Genomic DNA, 19,845 nt, shown 5'->3' with positions numbered 1-19,845 from the left:
TTCCATGAAAATTCAATCCACTGCTAGCTTCTGCTGTACAAAACTTTGACATATGTCCCTTGACCTTTACCAACTATCCTTTCACGTTTGACACCTAGCATTTGCTACATGATTAAAATTCAGCGTTAATTTCAACACTATCAGTTAAGTTATATTTAGCTAAGAACACTCGCTTTTGTCTTTTGTGAGTAGCACTGCAGTATTATTACAAAGAGGTAGTCAGAAGGGCAATAGAGATACGAGAAGAGAAGAATGATTCAGTGTGCAGATAATTGTTTCGAGTGAAATTTAGCTCGGTATTTTTGTTCCTGTCCTCAGTAGAACTGAGATGTAGCACCTCCCGCTGGTATTTAGCCCCCACCCCCACACACGAGGAGGCTGTGCTGGGTGGGTGCTGAAGAACGAGCCACACCAGGATTAAATTATAGCACAGCTCTAACACTGGCGAGAAATTTCTCTGGCCAGCGCTTGAGTATAAACCTGGTGATCCCAACAGAAAGCAAGGCATCCCTGCAAAGCATGTCCATATGGTGTGGTATCTTGTTCAGCGCGGGAAGTTGACAGTTTAAAGTGCATGGTCCAAAAGGTGGTGACTGTTCCCAAGAAAACAGTGGAAACTGGACTGCGTAGCAGATTTGTAGTTCTAAACTTAAACTCACCCATGAAATTGTCTTGTGGATGATTTATTTCCCAATTTAATCAAAATTGTCACTAAAAATAGACCAAACTCAAGAAATTTGGTCTCTTTCTCTGAATTTTCCAAATGATATTTTTTAAAAAATAATTTTCTTCATTAGACACACTTTTTCTCCATGTAAAGAACATAGTAAGAGTGTGCAGAGGCAAATCTTGGTTCTATGTGAAGTTCAAAGTCTTGTTAAATTATTATTATAATTGGTGTTCCTTTTAAAAAAGATTTATTTACTTTTATTGGAAAGTTAGATATACATAAAGGAGGAGAGACAGAGGGGGAGATCTTCTATCTGATGGTTCACACCCCAAGTGAATGCAAAGGCCGGTGCTATACCGATCTGAAGCCAGGAGCCAGGAACTTCTTCGGGGTCTCACACGCAGGTGCAGGGTCCCAAGGCTTTGGGCCGTCCTTGACTGCTTTCCCAAGTCACAAGCAGGGAGTTGGATGGGAAGCAGGGCTGCTGGGTTTAGAACAAGCACCCATATGGAATTCCAGCACATGCAAGGCGAGGACTTTAGCCACTAGGCTACTGTGCTGGGCCCAACTACTGTTCCTTGAGATGTCAGAAAATTATGGTCTATAGGTTTATTGTGCTATTGAAACACTCCTGTTTATTTATTTTAGTTAATTGTTTTGTTTTATTATTCCATGATACAGTTTCATAGGCTCCAAGATTGTGCATTCCCCTCCCCCAAACCCTGCCCCCTCACTAATTTCCCGCAGGTATAATCCTTCACAATCAGTCATAAGTCCATCATTCTGTTAATTATGTATGTCCTGACACTGTAGGCATGGACAATGGCAGGGCCCAGCATCCTTTTGTCAAGATACATTCAACAATTTCATTGGAAGTCCATCTTTGATTTATAAGTAGCGATGCACACTGCATTGCATCTTCACATCTGTATGTGATAGTCTCTACTGCACAGTTACTAGACATCTCCTTAAATGAAAAAAACATAAAATAAAATCAACGATGGAGAGAAAAGTAGAAAATGTACAACAACATGAACTTAAATAACATGCTACTGAATAACCAATGTGTTGTTGAAGAAATAGGAAAATCCAATACCTTCCTGAAGCAAATGATGCTACTGTGCGACACATCATTCATTGAGGAAATTAATAGGAAAAAAAATTTTTTGAATGAATGAAAATGAAAAAAAATCACTACTGAGCTTTAAAGATGTGAATCCATAGAACAAGAAGAGGTTTCCATGTGGTAGATGCTGCAGGTAAATAAATTGTAGATGGAAATTGTTGTTATGTGTCCCAAAGAGAATAAAGTAATGGATGTTGGACCTTGATATATATATTCGGGGAGTCTCCATTTGTGTAAAAGCTTTGTGAATTTTCATTTGTATATCATAGATGATTTTGCTTCTAACAGTTCAGCTCTTATGTTTCAGAAGCTAGTTTCATGTCCTCATCTCATTCCCGTATCTTTAGTTGGAAGTCGCTTGATCTCTCAAAGATTGTTTCCTGTCTATCCCCTGGGAGAAATTCCAGCCTGCATCTGGCAGGACTTTAAGCAACTTTTAGTAGTTATGTGATTCAGAACAGAGCACATTTTACTAGTTGAAAGATAGTAGAAAGCCTGTGGTAGTAAGTGGGATTTTGGTCCCAAGCCTAGTCTCCCTTTGTTCTTGAAGGGACCCTCGGAGATTCATTTTTGTCCTACCATCTGAGTCTAATCACTCATTTAGGGTGGGGTCTCTGGGTTTCTCAGTTTTTGTTTTCACACTCCAGAATGCTGAGTCCTGGTTCAGAGTCTAGCTTTATGAGATAGATCACAACTTACATTGAAAATGTCCTACTTCCTTGCACTATCCTCTGACCTGGGCCTCTCATGGATGCTGTCACAGCAATGGTAAATTTCTTACACCTCTAGCAGTCCCTTGGCCTCCTGAAATTCTTGTTCACCCTTCATATAATGGATTCTGTAACTAATGCCCTGAATAGGTTGTATTGGAGCCTTTGGACCAACCTGGTAATTTACTGCACTCCAGGTTCTGGTTTCTTTCCCCCATCCCAGCCCTTCTGCCATTGACCTTAGCTAAGTTGTGCTGTGAGATACTGTGGCAAGAGGCTGAACTCTAATAATAGAGCAGCATACACAGATGAAAAGGGGAATTCATTTACTGTATTTAGGACCAACTCACATTTTTAAGAATGGGAAGGCTGGGCCCAGCACAGTAGCCTAGTGGCTAAGGTCCTCGCCTTGCACTCTCTGGGATCCCATATGGGAGCTAGTTTGTGTCCCAGCGGCCTGGCTTCCCTTCCAGCTCCCTGCTTGTGTCCTGGGAAAGCAGTAGGGGATGGCCCAAAGCCTTGTGACCCTGTACCCGCATAGGATACCTGGAAGAAGTTCCTGGCACCTGGCTTCAGATCGGCTCAGCTCTGGCTGTCGCAGACACTTGAAGAGTGAATCATTGAATGGAAGATCCTTCTCTCTGTCTCTCCTCCTCTCTGTATATCTGACTTTCCAATAAAAATAAATAAATCTTTAAAAAAGAAAGAATGGGAAGACTTTATAGAAATACTTTTTCTAGTCCTTTGGTTTTCTGTTCTTTTTTGGCTTTACTTGATGAAGCCAAATGTTAACATGCAAACATTGATGTGAAACATAACTTACAATTAAGTTTTGGAAAACTGTTTTTTTCAATATTTCTTCACTGTAGACTCAAACCAGTGACTATCTCAATACCTTGATATTGAAGATGACTTTATTTTGTAAATTATTTTTCTTTCTGTTCTTATATTCTAAGGTGCTGCACAATGGCCTCATCATGGAGATGAAACATCCAACAGCAGGGACGATTTCAGTTCCAGGTTTGAATATTTTTGTGATTTTCTTTCTTTCATTTGTTGTGTTACATGTTTCTACTGGACATAGATTCCCCCAAACAACCTATTAAGACATTTCATAATCTATATTTTGATAAAAGGGAAATCTAAGACCTCACTCACAAGAATGTAAGTGGAGGCTATGGAATTGCATCTTAGTGTGTTTGAACTCCAAGGAACCTCTAATTGCCCCAGTAAAAAGAATTGTTCATAGTTCCTGATTTCATTTTATGTGTTTGTATGCTCACAAGTGTATGTCATAGAGCTATCAGCATAAAGATGATAATACATATAGCAGATATTAATAAGTAGAATGTGATTCAAAGGAAAACCAGAAAAAATAGTAGTGCCATCTAAGAAAGGCTGCTGGCTGCATGGGCCAGGTTATACTTTTTCTGAATTATGGCTTAAGGTATTGGCTTTTCAGAACAGAAAAGATGTATTTTTGGTAAACCCAGAGTGAACTGAATTTTTAAAGTTGATTCATGCCAAACAAAATCACCAAAGACCATTGCTTAACCCAAAACACCAACTTTTCATCTGCAGAGGCAGCCAGTGGTTTCATGCTTATTCTGAGTACCCTCTTGGGTAGCCCAGTCAGTGTTTTCTTGGAGTATACGATTAGTCATTTTCCTAGTATCTGTAATGTTACTGTTCCTTGGATATGTTGTCTTTGTCCTCTGAGACATGCTGCAAAAGCGTCACACTTTTTTATTTCTGGTGTTCCTATTTTCTAGACTATACACAAATCATGCATTTACTCTTCTGTCAGTAGGCAGTGAAAGTTGCTACAATTAACTTTTGTCGTTGTTTTTCTGCTTACCTTGCTTGGAATTTGGTATTCCACAAAATTCTCAGTTACCTTGGTCAAATGACATGAAACATTTCTTCCATGGTTGTTGATTTTGCTTGTTGAATAATGGTTATTTTAAACTTCATTTTAAACATAATATCTGCACGATTGGAGTCAGCTTGATGGTAATCTCTAATATGGCAAATAATGGTCATTAGCATGCAAAAAGACCAAGGAAGAGCAAATATGAATGTGGCTGGTTGAAAGAGAAAGTTCTGATGTACATGAGTCTAAGAGGAAACTAAGAGAACACACACAGTATAAACATAGCAGGGACCACATGTCACAGGAAATTTATCTCATATGGATAGGTGGTAAAAACAGCATATTGATATAATCAAAACAGATCATTCATTTATTTCATTTATTCTTTTCATATTATTAAACATACACTGTGTGCTACGTATTGCATTGGAACCTGTGGGGTTTGGAAATAGAATATTAAACCAAGATGGCCCGTGGTCACATAGAGCTTATACTCTATGGAAAGGCAGATACTATAAGCAACAAACAGGGTCTTCTATAGTTTTAAATCAGAAGGACAAAGGAAAGAAAGAACAATATACTGTCACAGAGAATGGTGGGAGGGAGACAGTAGCCTCCTATAGTTCAAGTGATCAGAAAAATCATTTTTGGGAGACTTCACACTCCGATTGAAGAATAGAAACAAGTTTGCATTTGAAGCAAATGTAGACATGCATCCCAAATAGAGGGATTACACTCGAGGCGATTCTAAAGTAGAAAGAGGTGGTGGTTTAATGCCAGTGTGAAAGAAGTTGGGGAAAATATGGCAGGAGATGGAGATGATAGGATAGACAAAAACTTGAAGCCCACAATGGAACTGGGTTTACTTTAACTTTAAGCAAGGGAGTGAAATTATAGAATTTATAAATACAAGTAAAGAATGTAGGTATTATAGAATAGCTTTTTAAGTTAAGGTCACAGTAATACAAGGGGTCTTCCAAAATTTAATGAAAATGTATATTATGGAAAAATATGAATGGGATTCCATTTTTTGCATAATATTCACTTTAAATTTGACATTTCTACAAAGTTTCTGAAGCATCCTCGAGAGATAAAGGCAGTGATCAGAAGATATGCTATAGCAGTGATCTCAGTCTGAAAAAGCTTTAGGAAGCATTTTATTCAGTAGTTTTTAAAGAATGGGACTGATATTCCAAAAAAAGTCTCAGTATCTAAATGAAGCAGTTTGCTGACAGATAGGTCTAACACTCTAATTATTTAGCTTTCTTCCTCTGTACCATCATGCCACATGAGTGAGAGTTAGTTTTCTGATTCATTCCCCAAGTGGTTGCAGCATCCTGGAATTGGGTTCACTGTTAGTCTAGTGTCACAGGTATCAGCCCAGTAGGTGCAATATACTAATCTGCTTAGAAGACCTTGCCTTGCATGCTCTGGGATCCCATATGGGAGCCAGTTTGTACGTTGGCTGCTCCACTTCCCTTCCAGATCCCTGCTTGTGGCCTGGAAAGCAGTAGAGGATGACCCAAAGTTCTGGAATCCTGCACCCATATGGGAAACCCAGAAGAAGCTCCTGGTTCCTGGCTCCTGGCTTCAGATCAACTCAGATTCAGCCACTGCAGCCACTTGGGGAATAAACCAGTGAATGGAATATCTTTCTCTCTGTCTCTCCTTGTCTCTGTAAATCTGACTTTCCAATAAAAATTAACTAAATAATTAATACTGTAAAAAAGAATTAACTAACATAACTTGGATGGGTTTTCAAACTTCAACTACAGATTCCCCCTCCCCCCACAATTATGTTAATCGAAGTTTCTCTCTTCTTTACATTATGTAGGATCTGATGAGAAAGTATATAGCCCTGGTCCCTTGTGGCGATTATTGTTTGCAAATGAAGGCAGATCAGAATAATAATTATGGAAGAAGAGATGAGTATACTTCCATGTCTATAATAGGATGTTATGGGAGCTTATAACAGGGTGACCTCACTTGGGGTGTGGGCTGAGACGAGGTTTCCCTGTGATACAGTTAGAGGACATGGCTTACTGGAAAGCTGAGAAAGCAGGGCTAAAATGGAAAACGTGCGAGGCAGGGGTGAGAGTTAAAGTTACCCTGGAGAGGAAAACAAATATCAGATGAACAAGACCTTCAGTAGAGCTGGGGAATGCTTGACCTAGCAGTTAAAACACTGCTTGGGACACCTATATGTCATCTTGGAGTGCCTCTGTTCAAGTTCTGCCTCTGGCTTCTGGCTCTAGTTTGCTATTAAGACAAGCACTGGGAGGCAGCAGTGATGGCTCAAGCAGGGTTCTGTTACCTATATGAAAGACCTGTATCCCCTTTGTAGTTCCTGGCCTAGTGCAGCTCCTTCTGGTACAAGTACTCAAAGTGAAACCAGTGAATAGTGTACTATATCTATCTCTATCTTCCCTCCTCTCTCTTTGTCTCTCAGATAGGAAAGTGAATAAATAAAGGGCAGTCAGTGATCAAGTTAAAAACCAAGTTTCTGAAGCTGTCTGCTGTAAAGATCCTTAGAGCCTCAGGGGAAGGCGAGCTGTGGAGCTTGGATAGGAACCGCAAAGGGTTAGCAGATGTTCTCTGACTGATTTTTGGGGGGTAATTCTTATTTTCCCTAAAGATTTTGTAATAAACACAATGCCCCGAATTTTAAACTGAAATTCATGGGAAACAGTATATTTAATCAAATTCGTATTTCTGTAACAGAAGTTGTTTCTCTGTAACGTGCCCTCATCAGTCTGATGGGTTTCCTGATAAGGGAATGTGTCTAACATCCTTGCAAATCAGCTATAAATTATCAATGAACCACTGGGGTGCAGATTAAGTTTTCTGTAATAGTAAAAATCAGCTTGTTTAAGACTTCAGTGGAAAGATCTTGCATAAGTTATCACATTCCAAAGAACTATCTGTGTCCATTGGCCCATTCACGATTTGTATTATATTCTCGCAATACTGCTGGCCTGGCCATGGGCCTTTTCGCCATAGTGCACCATGATGTCTTTTTATGTGCTGTGTAGATGCCAAAACAGCCTTGGTGCTGAGATCCCAGCTGCAAAGGATGTCATTGAAATATAACTTAGCGCATAGCTTTAAAGTGTGTCACATGACTTGTTTTGGATGCTTCCCCTTGAATGTGTGCTGTGATGGTTTGATGCCAGCAACATCGTTGGGGCTGGTTTTAGTGCTGAGTGTTCCAGACCTGTGGAAGGTGAGACAGAATTCTACATAGGTGAAGGGCGCCTAAATTGAATTATACTGGCCTACTGTTTCCTGAACCTATGCTTTTCAGAAAGCAACTCCAGTTTCTCTCAAATAAAGCTTTTCTTAAGTGTTTTCCTTATAGTGTCTAAATATATATTTGGAACCTGTTGTACTTTTTAGCTAGTAGGTGTTAGACTAGTGGTAACTGTTCTTGTATGAATCAATATACCTCAAATCGTGTATTGAAATATTGATGTTGGGATGTTGAAGTGAACTTTAAAAACTTGAATGCTTTTTTGCCTGATATATTTCTAAATGATTTGCAAGCCTTTTTAAAAATAATGGCTTCAACTGCCTTTTGTAAGATCCTAGAAGGAAAAGAAAAAGTGTTATTGTTTAAGTTTCTGCAGTATGTTTTACACTAATTAAATAATAAGTTTTATGGATAATGATTAGGATAAAAACAGAATATAATTGAAACATGACTTGTGACATTGCTGCTATGCATTTCTTTTAATAAATAGGTCATACAGGGCAGCAGCCATCTGCAAGACACTTATTGAACTTATTTGGCTTGCTTTCTGTTTGGAGCACAAATGTTAAATGGAGTGAGCACCTAGCCTTTTGCATGGTTAACTTTTTTTTTTTTTTTTTTTTACTGTATAATTCTTCACCTTGCTCTGTTACGTCTTGCTTTCTTTATTTCTTTTACATGGAAAATTAGATAATGTTTCTGAGATCACATATCCTCAAAGCACAGTTAAATTTCTATAATGGATAACAGCAATGGGGAAAGTTGTCACAAATCTCACTGGGGAAAAAGAAAAATTAAGAGAAACCACAGTTTCAGCTTCTATCCCTCCATAAAGTTTAAGTATGTTGGTTCTCATAAGGAATTTGCAGTAAAACCAGTTTGAGAATGAAAGGTGAGATAAGTTATTTCTTCCAGGTAGATGACAACAGGAAACGTGTGTAAAGTTTTCATGTTGTGTGCAGTGCATAATCTATCTTCTAGAAAGAATATACTCCTTCAGGGACCCAGGTTAAGCTGCAAAAAGAGGAAAGAGATGAAAGGAAGGCACTACAGTCTGTCAACAGAGTGAGAGAAAACTGGCAGAGAAGTGAGTTTTCAAATGGACTAGCTGTGGTACTTCCCAAAGTGCTCAATTATTTTTAACGTTATTAAACCCCTGGTTCATGGCAGGGTACTGAGAGTGAAATCAATCAATGTATTCCCAGGTGACTTGACATTAAGTGTCTGCAGCCTTCTCTACAATGCTGTTATAGTGGAGGCTGGATGGTAGACGTTATGCCTTTTCAGTGTGTAATGAAAAGCACAATGATGTCCTTCCTAAGAGAGTTGGGAAGAAGCAACGGAGGCATGGATTGCATCCCTAGGAATGTCTTCCCATCAGGCACCAGAAAAGCTCTGAGAGCCAAGTTGCTGTCACTGATATGACTTCAGGATCTCCATCAGCTCTGCTTATCTGTGCCATGAGAAGGAACTATTTTATGAGACCTGGGCTTTCATGCTCAGGGAATTCATGTTCCTATTAGATGGACCTGGGGTATTCACCAAGAGCTCAGTTGTTCTTCTGTAATGTGCCCTTATCAATCTAATAGGTTTCCTGGTAAGGGAATGTGTCTAACAGAAAAGAAGCTCTCTTTGCAAATCAGCTGTCAGCTAAGTTATTAATGAACTTCTAAGGTGCAGAGTAAGTTTTCCCTAGTAGGAAAGTATCTATGGTCGAGAATTTTTCTGGGGGAATATTTAATTGGTATGTATATGTATATAGTATATATTATTGGTATATATATTAGGCATCACTATGAAAATCTGTCAGATTATAGGTATGCTTGAATAATCTTGTGGACCCAGAATATTGAACTGAATACAGAAATCAAAGCAAAAACAGAAGCCGCTGGAAGGGTGGAAAGCTAAATGATGGCATCAACATTTTTATAGTTCTCCTAGAAGCTAGATCATGGGCTCAGCACCCTGGTACCTGAGAAAGGTGTCCCTCAGAGTTCCACACACCCAAGTTATTTCCAGAAGTCATAGTCTTACCAAACGGTTAAGTCAAAACGTAACTATAATTAAGTTTTAAAAAGTAAAGAGTGAACACAAGATATTAGTGGGAATTGCAAGAGACTGTGTAGTGAAATAAAATTACCACCATGATGCTGTAACCATAAAAAGGCTAAAGAAGCACACTCCCCCCCAACACAGATTGAAATAATACTCGCAACATAGCTTGTTACACACAAACTCCTAAAAAATGAATCTACTTTCACTTTTCTGTGTCCAGTTGCTGCGTGACCCTAAATAACTCATGTCACCTTCCGGTGCTTTGTTTTGCTGTTCAAATTAGATTAATCGTTTCATTCTTTCAAGTTAAAGAAAAAATTTAATTTATTGTATTTCATTTTTAATAGATTCTTAAGAATATTTAAAAAAATTAATACTTCTAGATTTGCATGGATTTGTAAGAAAAAAAATCCCAAGTGATGCTTCATATATTTTCCCCAGATACAGGATTTGTAAAACTACGGTATATTACCACAAACAGGATATTGTCATTGACACATCTTGTCATTTTTCTGAATGGATTTTAACAGCATCATTACGGTGGATCATTGAAATTAAAAAGGAGAGAACATAAGGCAATATCTCTAGAGGCCTTCTTTAAATATGTGTTATAATGACCACTTTATAACACCGAGCCAAAAATGAATCTTCAGCCAACTATTGAGTTTCTTTTTTATCTTACAACATTAGTCCTCAATTTAAAGATGGTGAACGTTTTAAAATTTTTTTTTTAAGTTCGGCTTAAAAAAACTTTCAGCTTAAAGAAGCTTTCTCAATGTTTAGATTTTAAGAATTCAAATGTTGAGCTTGTTATCCTTTAGGATTAAGTGTATACTTTATGAAGCCTATAATTGTATTCCTATTTTTAAAAATGTATCAGAAAATGTATTTTGGGGGATATCTTGATGGTCTCAAGAGAATATAAGTGTAAATGCAACAAAACATGTGGATTACATTTCACTCAGGCTGTGCTGTTTTCACACATTAACAGAAATTCAACTTGGAAGAGGGAAAACAGGAATGTTTGGGATACATATACATATATATATATATACTCACATATTTAAATATATATATATTTAAATAATCAAAAGACTTCAGATTGTTAAGGCAATTTTGTCTTTCTGTTGGCCTCTTGATGGCCCTGATTTTGTGTGAGCAAATTTCCCCTCTTCTCTTTGGGGGCTGGTTTTGTCTTAAAGTAACAGACTGGTTTCCTTCAAGCAAGCTGAATGAAATTTCAAATAATACTGAGTCCAGATTGAAAATTCAAGATGATATTTGTGCCTTTTCTTTCATGTGTAGTTAATACCATGATCAGAATCAAGAGTTTAAAACTGATTAGTCAAAAATTCTGTGAGACTTCATTTATACAGGGTAGGGTGATCAAAGTCATGGAAACATGAAGTCAGTGATGGTTATTAGGAACTATGGGTCAGCAGAATGGGCAGTTGGTGCTTAATGTGTGCAGCATTTCCATATAAGATGAAAAAGGTCTGAAGATGGAGCATGGAGATAGTTGTGCAATAATGTGAATGTACACAATATTATAAAAAAGCTAAAGGAAACTGCCTATTAGAACAAATCAAATGGACCTCCTTTTTTGGCACCAAAAAAGCACCTTTAAATTATCCTTTCATAATATTGTTTTATGTGATGCTGTAGAAATGTGCACTTGAAAAAGGATTAAATCTGTCACTGCAATAAAAAAACTCATGTGACTAGTAACAATTAGCATAGCTTCCACATGTTTCTGTGATTAGACACAGAAGATGAGGTGAAATAGACAGCAAATAGACCTAATCAGCAAGAAATAAGCTGAAATATGGTTTTGCAATTTAAAATTAAAGATAATAGACCACCTATTCTGTCTGACAGGTTTTTAATATGCAACATGAAAATCAATTGTGTGTTGCATCTTATGTCTATTAAGCAGTAATATAGTATGCCCAGTGTTCAGCAAGTAGAAGGGGTAAGTGAAAGCACATTGTAGGTAAGAAACTTAACAGATCTATAGTAGTAAAGAGTCTTCACAAAAAAAATAAAACTAGCCAATAATTTTTTTGAACCACCAAACATCAAAAATAATCATGCATGTTTTTCTGTGAAGTACACTAAAACATATTGTTCTTTTGTCATACAAGTGTTTATCTAGTGGTTCTTCTGTTCCAAGAGCTGGCTGATCAGAAGCTCTGTGTGATGGGTTATATGGTGGTGACCAATCAGATGAAGTGCAATGAGGACAGGGAAATCCTGGGCCCTTCCTTGCCGTGTGTGTGTGTGTGTGTGTGTGTGTGTGTGTGTGTGTGTGTCTGTGTGTGTGTGTGTGTGTGTGTGTTGGGTGGGAGGGACAAGCTGGCCCCTTTATTTTTCAACCAGAAATTCTTGCGTACATATTGTGTCTATAAAGTCAATGAAGACCGTACAGTGTGAAAGACTTCTCCAGAAAACATTGTCTAACAAATCATGAAGGTGAAAATAGGAATTCAGAGCTCACAGATGAAATTGTAGTAGCTTCTGACAGGATGTGGTGCAAGAATTCCGCAATAGGCCCTGTAAGGCCCTACAGTAGTTTTCTGGAATAGCAGTAGTTGTCTCACCCAAAATGGCCCTGTTGTTTGAAAACTTCGGGGCATATGCATTAAAAAACAAGTTTCTTTGCCTCAGGATTTCTCAGAACCACTCATACTCAAAGATGCATTTGAGTCTGTAAGCGATGCTGAATCCTAAACTTCCTTAAGTTGATAGTATATAGACCTTTTATTTCCACCAAGCTCTGTGATCCTGTGGAAGAATTATTTGTGAGTAACAAATGTGTGCCCCATAGGGCCACCTGACATCATTTGTGATAGAAACTCACTGAAGAATTGGACTGTTTCACATTCACAAAGAAAGAGGGAACCAAATGGGAAAAGTCTTCTCCAAGGGTGAGGATTTCCTCTTGTTTCTTGGCTCAGGAGGCCAGGTGTCCTGAGGGATGTTAAATGGATTTTTTCTTCTGTGAGGGACAAACTCCATGGACTCCGGGCAGGAAAGAGTCAGTTGGTAGTCTGCCTACCAGGAGTTTGTGTGACCAAGATTCTGTAGTAGTTGCAAGGGTGAGGCGATGAGTCCACACCTTGTGGGCTCAGTTCCACCAGTGAAATCCTGATTTGAGAAAGCAAGCCGTGAATTACAGAAGTAGAGTGAGGACAGCACTGAAGTGCAGATCAGGAACAGCTCACACAGTGATGCTCTTGCACCAGAAGCAAAAACTATCCTGGGATCTAAAGAAATCTCATACAAAGCAAACTCTCTTCATTGAACCTCAGTAAACCTGAACTAGAAGAATTCTGCACAATTGTTCATACTCTAGCTTAGAAAATAGCATTGATTAAATGGAAAGCACCTTTAAAAATGTGACAAAGATGATGAGGTGATTAAGGGGTAGAATTTAAGTAGCAAGCTGTGGAGAATTTAAGAAGCATGACTGAGTAGCGGTGACAGTGGGTTATATGATAGCTGCCTATAAATACCCAATTAATTACCTAATGTAACAGAATGAGAAGAAACAGGCTTTAACCATGAAAAAGAAAACTTGAATTGCAGTGTATCAAGGAATGGTATTTCACAATACAGGTGATTTGACTGTTTTCCATCCTATAGGAAAGTCAGCTATTTGTATAAGGATTCGATGTAATACTTTTCTTCTAATAACCTGGTGTCAACAAAATTTTCTTTTGAAAAGGTGTATTGATTTTCATGTCTCCTAGGAGCAGATGTTGAAGAATAAAAAAAAATATTTGTTTTGCCACAAGATATTATAAGCTATTGGCAAGTCCTAGAGTTATTTCATTCCTCTGAATATGTTTTTCCACCTTTAATTAGGGAAATATATTCGATACTAAGTATCTTATAAAATCTGTGCATTGCCACACTGTGTGTAGAAATCTGCCTTGTAATGTAAACTGTAAAAAGGACAGTTTCTATAGGATACACTTGATAAAATAAGTTAACAGTAAGGAGGCTTTGTGTTTGTACTTCATATACACAATGGCATTTCTGTAAAGCTGTTGCAGAATATACTTAAAAGTTAATTTTGGTACCAAAAAAATAAAGCTTGAAATCAATGCATAGCATTGTTTTAATACACATTTCCCTGAACTTTTTCAAGTTCCTTCACATGCAGACATTTTGGATAACTTTAATTCTTAATTTCGTATTTCCAACAACTTTTTGAAGTTTCCCCGTATATTCTTTGATGCTCATATCAACGTTTTGATATGTCTGACCTGACCGAGGTTAGACAAGAGGAAGTCACAGAAGCAGAATTTGCATTTGATTCTGTTGTTCAAAATCCAGGCCCTTTGATTGTAAAATTCTGCTGCCTTCTGAAGGCATTCTTGGTCATCACTTAGATCAATAGCTTAGTAAATATGAAGTACTTGTGAAAGAGAGTGGGTGATTACGCTCAAATGGTTTTATCCACACCTAACCTAAAAGGATTTGTAGCAGAGCTTTAGTTAGCAACTTGTTCAGGTTTGTGTACGAGCTGAGGCAGGTGACACTAGTGGAAAGAGAAGTCAGCTTCAGCTCCATGAGTATTGGTGGCTGGTGTATGGAGCCACAGTGCTGGATCTCAAAGATAGTTCCAGATCTGAATGCTTCCCCTTGTCATCTTTGAAGCTTTCTGTTATTTTATTCCCTTGACTTACAAGAGTTCAGATCTATTTCCATACATACAAAATTGATTCTTCCTTTTTCAGCACTTCATTATTGATGTCATTGTGGAATATCCCAGGAAAGGGGCCAATTATCAGGGGAAAAAATCCTCTTTGGCTTGTGTGTTTGTGTGAAAATGCCAGTGCCACCAACTGTTAGACAGCAGGCTTAGGGTAAAGTCTCTTTCTCCAACTGTCCTACAGTATATATGCAGCAGGGGGAGATCATTCCAGTAGGTCTGGTTAGAAGATGGAAAAGAATATGCTTCCCCAAAGTTGCCATCCTGAGTGCATTCTTGAGTTGTAAGGGAAATTTAGAAAATCTGCACTTCAGTAAGAATTCTTTCTATTTCAGTAAGAATTTCCTAAACTAAAAGCAAGTAAATGATAACTCAAATTCCAGCCATTCTTAGATGACTTACCTTAGCTTACCACTGGATTTTACTTGAATAGAGAAGGTTGATTGAAAAAAATTAATTTCACATTCCTATTTATGGGACATTTGAGACAAACAGCCCATCAATGTCGCCGTTAGCTCATTTGCCTTTTTTAGCCATCAGGACTAACTGCTTATGTCTTTTACATTCATGGAAGACATTCCAAATCAGAGGAATTCAGTTCCATAGCTGGAGACCTTTGCAGAAATGGAATATATCATCTTGTCTGACCATCTTTATAATGCTTTCTTCTTTCCTTCAGAAAAATGTAAATGCTTTATTAGTACTGATGGCAAAAACAGATATGATAGAAAGGTTTACAAAAAAGTAAGTTACTTAAGTAATTCCTCTGGAGTCATTCAAGAAAGAAGGGTGGAGTAGTCTGAAGTAAAACGCCATCCTGAAACTCAAGAGTTTTGGTTTTAAGTAAAGCCAGTTAGAGTAGTTTTACTGTACTGACGTGTATAGGTATCTCCCATTAGCACTTCTGGTAGAGGTAACCTCAATTCTCTGTTGTCTGTCACCTGCCATGCAAAGCACACTCCTGTTTTCCTGATGAACAAGAGTGTACTTGAGACTGGCACCCAGTTCTCCAAAGTGTGCCCCAGTTTGGAGCAACAATACTAGAGGTCCTGTTGCTTCTGATAGCTTACTTTGTGATCAGAATGACACCTCTTTCCTAGTATATAGAGGTAGGGTTCTCTAGTACTCAGAAAATATGGCAGTTTAGTACATATTTAGAAGTTAAGATTTAATCAGATCCAATAGGTCACATTTACCTTCATTTATGGTGGATCAAAGATAATTTTCTTTCTGATCAATTTCTCTAAACCTTTACTTGTGAGATTTTCTAATAAAAGAAGTAAGAATACTTGCCATCAATTCTTTTAGTCTTGAATCAGATTAGAAATACAGAAACTCGAAAACAGTAGTTTCATTCCCACTTGAAATCCCAAGATATTGTCTAGGAAATGGATTATATTCATCGCAAAAAAACAGGACACAAACCTTTGTTTGAAAAATGTGTCATGGTCTCTTTATATTCAAATTGTCTTACTGATGCTTTCAGGGGCATGTCATTTTAAAAGAAACTAAAGACCATGATTCTCCTGAAATAAAAAATAACCAACTTATCTTTATGTATTCAAGTCATCTATTCGACATTAAAAGTTAGAGTATTCCTGGTAAGAAGACAAAGGAACCATTTCTAAGCCAATAAAACTTAGTATTTAAACTTCTGTTGCCTTTATTTAAGGGATAGAAGAGGTAATAATAAAGAAGACTAAAAAGAGGGAAAGTCTGAATTTCATGAGTGGAGAAAAAACTAGAAGGAATATCCATACTTGAGCAATTTTTGGAGCAGTCTAAATCGTTTACCCACTGTCAACAAACATACCTTCTTTTACGCACAGGAAAATTTCTGACAATACGTCCTATTCCTGTGCTTTTCTTGAAGATCAGACATCACCCTTTAAGTTTTCAGCCATGTATTTTCTTTGAACTATTCTTTTTTATATCTTATTTAACAGTTCACCTGTATGAAAGGAGATGTCAACATATAACCTTTCATGAGAGGTGGGAAAGGTAAAACATTTATTTCAGAGTACTTCTATTTAAACAAAAAAGAGCTTTGTTATAATATAACTTTTAATTCTTACATTCCAGTGTGGAATATCTGAAACTGTGAGTCTCCTCCCCAAATTATGGAAAATAGGACATGCATAATTGCTGTGCAAAACCTTGTGTCATTACACTGAATCCTGTATCTCTTCTATGCCTATTGATTTATTTTCTCATAAAAACTTAAATTTTTGTCAGTTTTTTTTTCTAATATGAAATGAACATATCAATATGTTAATGAAAGTCTTTTGAGATGATTTTTTTCCTGCAACACTCTAGTAGTATGAATAGATAGAGAACTGCTAGAGAATTTGAAAATTTATACATTAGCAGATATACATTTATACATGTATACATTTATACATTAGCAGATACTAATATGTATTATCCTCTTGGTCTGTGCTTGTGATTTAAGATGTATGTGTGTTTATTTGACATATTCTAAATTACAGTGTCCAAATTTTAAGTGCTATATAGGTATAACATGCTAATATTATTATATCTAAATTGTACTCTGTGATAGAGACGTTTCTGATATAAAATTCTGGTGGTAAGGAGGTAGACATCATAATGTTGACATGAAAAGCAGGGACTCATAATTAAGGTGGGTCTGCCCTGACAGTTACATAGTTGAAAAAGTTTATATTAAATCTTTGAATATTTATTTCTGGATTATTTATGTATGATCCCTCAGGGCCTTATGTAAGCACAGTATCCTTGGAATAGGGGTGCAGTAGTCATCAGGGTGAGAGGAGGTAAGGTATGATAATGGAATTGTGCTTTGAAGATGAAAGAGCGAGCCAAAAGTTGGATAATGCAGGATTCTCCTCTAAATCTTCCAAAAGAAATGCAGATCTACCATCACTGTGGCTTTGGAACATGAACTTCAAATTCTTGACCTATGCAACTTAAAGAAAATATGTATATATTGTTTTTAGTTATTAATTTCATAATTTTATACTATGCTAACAGCAACCAAACATACATGCCTTTCTTTAACATGTATCTGAAATTTTATTTAAATACTCAAGAAGGTATGACAGGCCAATAGTCAGCATATCAATGAAGGAAACATTGCTGTCCTGCTTACCTTCTGCAAAATTCTTACTGACTGTTGGATTGATCTGGGCATTACGTTGCTCTCTAAAATAATTTCTCTTCCATTGGTGTCTGTGCAATGACGACTTATATATTTTTACAGTTATGCCTGGTCATCCTCATTTGATAGCAAGTCCCATTGTAATTAAACTTACTGCTGTCCTATGCACAAGTACCTTCACATTAAGTCCCTAGTATGCTGAACTTGTCCAGTTTTCTGGAAGCACCTTGTGGTTTTCCTCTATTATTTTACATGCATTTCATTCTCTGTGGTGATCAGCTTTTATGTTTTTGCCTAAATTTGTAGTCAGTTGCATCAGGATTGTTTAAGTCCAACAGAGGCTCCTACATGATAGAATCCTAAATAGAGATTCATGCTTTCTCTCACGATGGCCCAGAGCTGTGCAGGTTAGTATTGGTGTGGCATGGCCTGCCTTGGGATGTCCTCAGCAGCCAAGGTTCCTTTTAGGTCATTATTTTTAATCTGTAAGTGTGATCCTTGTCTTCATAGTGCCAGATGGCATTTGGAGCTCCTTCCTCCTTCCATCATGTTGGTGTTTCAGACTGATGACTAGACGAAAAGTAGCAAATAGCATACCCTAAGCTGCCTTTTAGGGAAGGTGTCTGGACGTTGTCAAATTATTCCTCTGCACTCACCTAGACTAACAAGTGTTTAGTCATTTGGAAAGAGGTGAGGCATGGCATTTGCTTTACCACAGAGCAGATTCTGCATTTCTATGGAAGAAAAAGGACCAAAATGGACTACTGCCTGTGAAATCATCATTGAAGACTCAGCTTGTATGTTTCCTACCCTGAGAAGACTTAATACTCTTCAACTGACTTGTGTTGTCCCTCTCCTGTACTATCATACACCCTGTGATTGCCCACTTTGCTGTGTCAAATGCTTCAATACTGTGAACCACCAGTTGTTCATTAGACTGTATACACTTTAAGATAAAACTGTTTTTTTTATCTCTGTATTGTGATACAGTAGGTAGACATTGTGCCTCCCACAAGAGCTCTTAAAATGCATTTGTATAGAATTAATTCAAATACATTTCTAGAGGCTAGTGCCTTCATAATTTTGAAATCTGAGTACACATTTTAATCTAATGTATATTATATTTTATGCTCTTAAAATAATTTTATAGAAATTCCCAAGACATTGAGTATATCCAGATATACTGCAGAAGTAGCGATAGATGTATTATGTTTCAAAAAGTGCCAGTTCTGAACATAGCAGAACACATTTAGATTTCCCCCACACTCCCACCCCCAGGTTTCTCTATAAAGATAGGTTAGAAAGGTGAGGTTTATGTTGAGCTAAGCTATGAAAATTTAGCAGATTCTGTGTGAATCACAATCTTATCAATGCAGCCCAATTAGCTGTAGTACTGTAAAGTGACCAGTAAACTAATAATCAGATTATAATAATAAAGAGTTTATTGGGAACAAAATATATAATTCATATTCCAACTTTTTTTCTGATATGCTCTTTTTCTGTAATGCATTTGACTAGTGCCATGAGGTTGTCAACATTGCAAAGGTGAATACTGTGGTTCAGAGAGATGCAGAATCTTAGAGCACTGTTTAGATGTTATACTTGTAAGATTAACTAAGGCTAGATGGTAGAATCAAAGCATGCATATCATCTATATTAGTTATTTTAAAGTGTCATTCTTTATTTACTTTCATTTTATTTTAAAGGGAGAAGCAGACACACACACAGAAAGAACTTCCATTTCCTTCCATTTCCTAGTTCATTCTCTGAGAATCTGCAAGAGCTGGGACTGGACCAGGCCACAACCAGGAGCCAAGGAAATTCTAGGTCTCCAACATGAATGACAGGGAGATAACTACACAAAACTATCATCTGTTGTTTTTGTAGGGTGCATATTAAGCAGAATCAGGACTTGAACCAGGCAGTTTAATTGGGAATATGGGCTTCCAAGTAATGCATCTTTATTCTGCCAAATAATGGCTTCCCATAGTAGTTTTGAAATGTAGGTTTTTCATTTTTCATAAGAATACTCTTGATAATTAACAGGTGTGTATATGTATGTATGTGTGTATATATGTATGTATATATGTATATATCACATAAGATAAAGTATTAATGAGATGGGGAAATAAAGATAGGATGCTTTAAAAATTATAATCTACTAGAGACGAGAGATATATTGAAAGTTATCACATGTAGCAGCTCTGAACTGAGATGACTGAATGAATAAAATAATGAGCACATGAATTGGGGACATCATTGCTTTAGGATGTTATAAGCAAATGCATTCAGGAAAATGACCACA

The 19,845-nt window shown here is 37.2% G+C and overlaps 1 protein-coding gene across 5 annotated transcripts in view; it reads left to right on the top strand.

Moving 5' to 3' along the window:
* Positions 1-19,845, top strand: part of SUGCT (succinyl-CoA:glutarate-CoA transferase) — a 692,355-nt gene that overhangs the window by 424,957 nt on the left and 247,553 nt on the right. For all 5 annotated transcript variants that reach the window (XR_009247288.1, XR_009247287.1, XR_009247290.1 and 2 more), the window contains exon 13: positions 3,463-3,526. Coding sequence is in view for 1 of the 5 variants with exons in the window: in XM_004582355.4 (XP_004582412.2) it covers positions 3,463-3,526 (64 nt within the window). In the remaining 4 variants the exon portion in view is untranslated. The remainder of the gene's footprint in view (positions 1-3,462; positions 3,527-19,845) is intronic.

Source organism: Ochotona princeps, chromosome 20 (assembly GCF_030435755.1).
Source record: "Ochotona princeps isolate mOchPri1 chromosome 20, mOchPri1.hap1, whole genome shotgun sequence".
NCBI classification, from domain to species: Eukaryota; Metazoa; Chordata; class Mammalia; order Lagomorpha; family Ochotonidae; genus Ochotona; species Ochotona princeps.
This window is presented reverse-complemented; position numbering and strand designations above follow the sequence as displayed.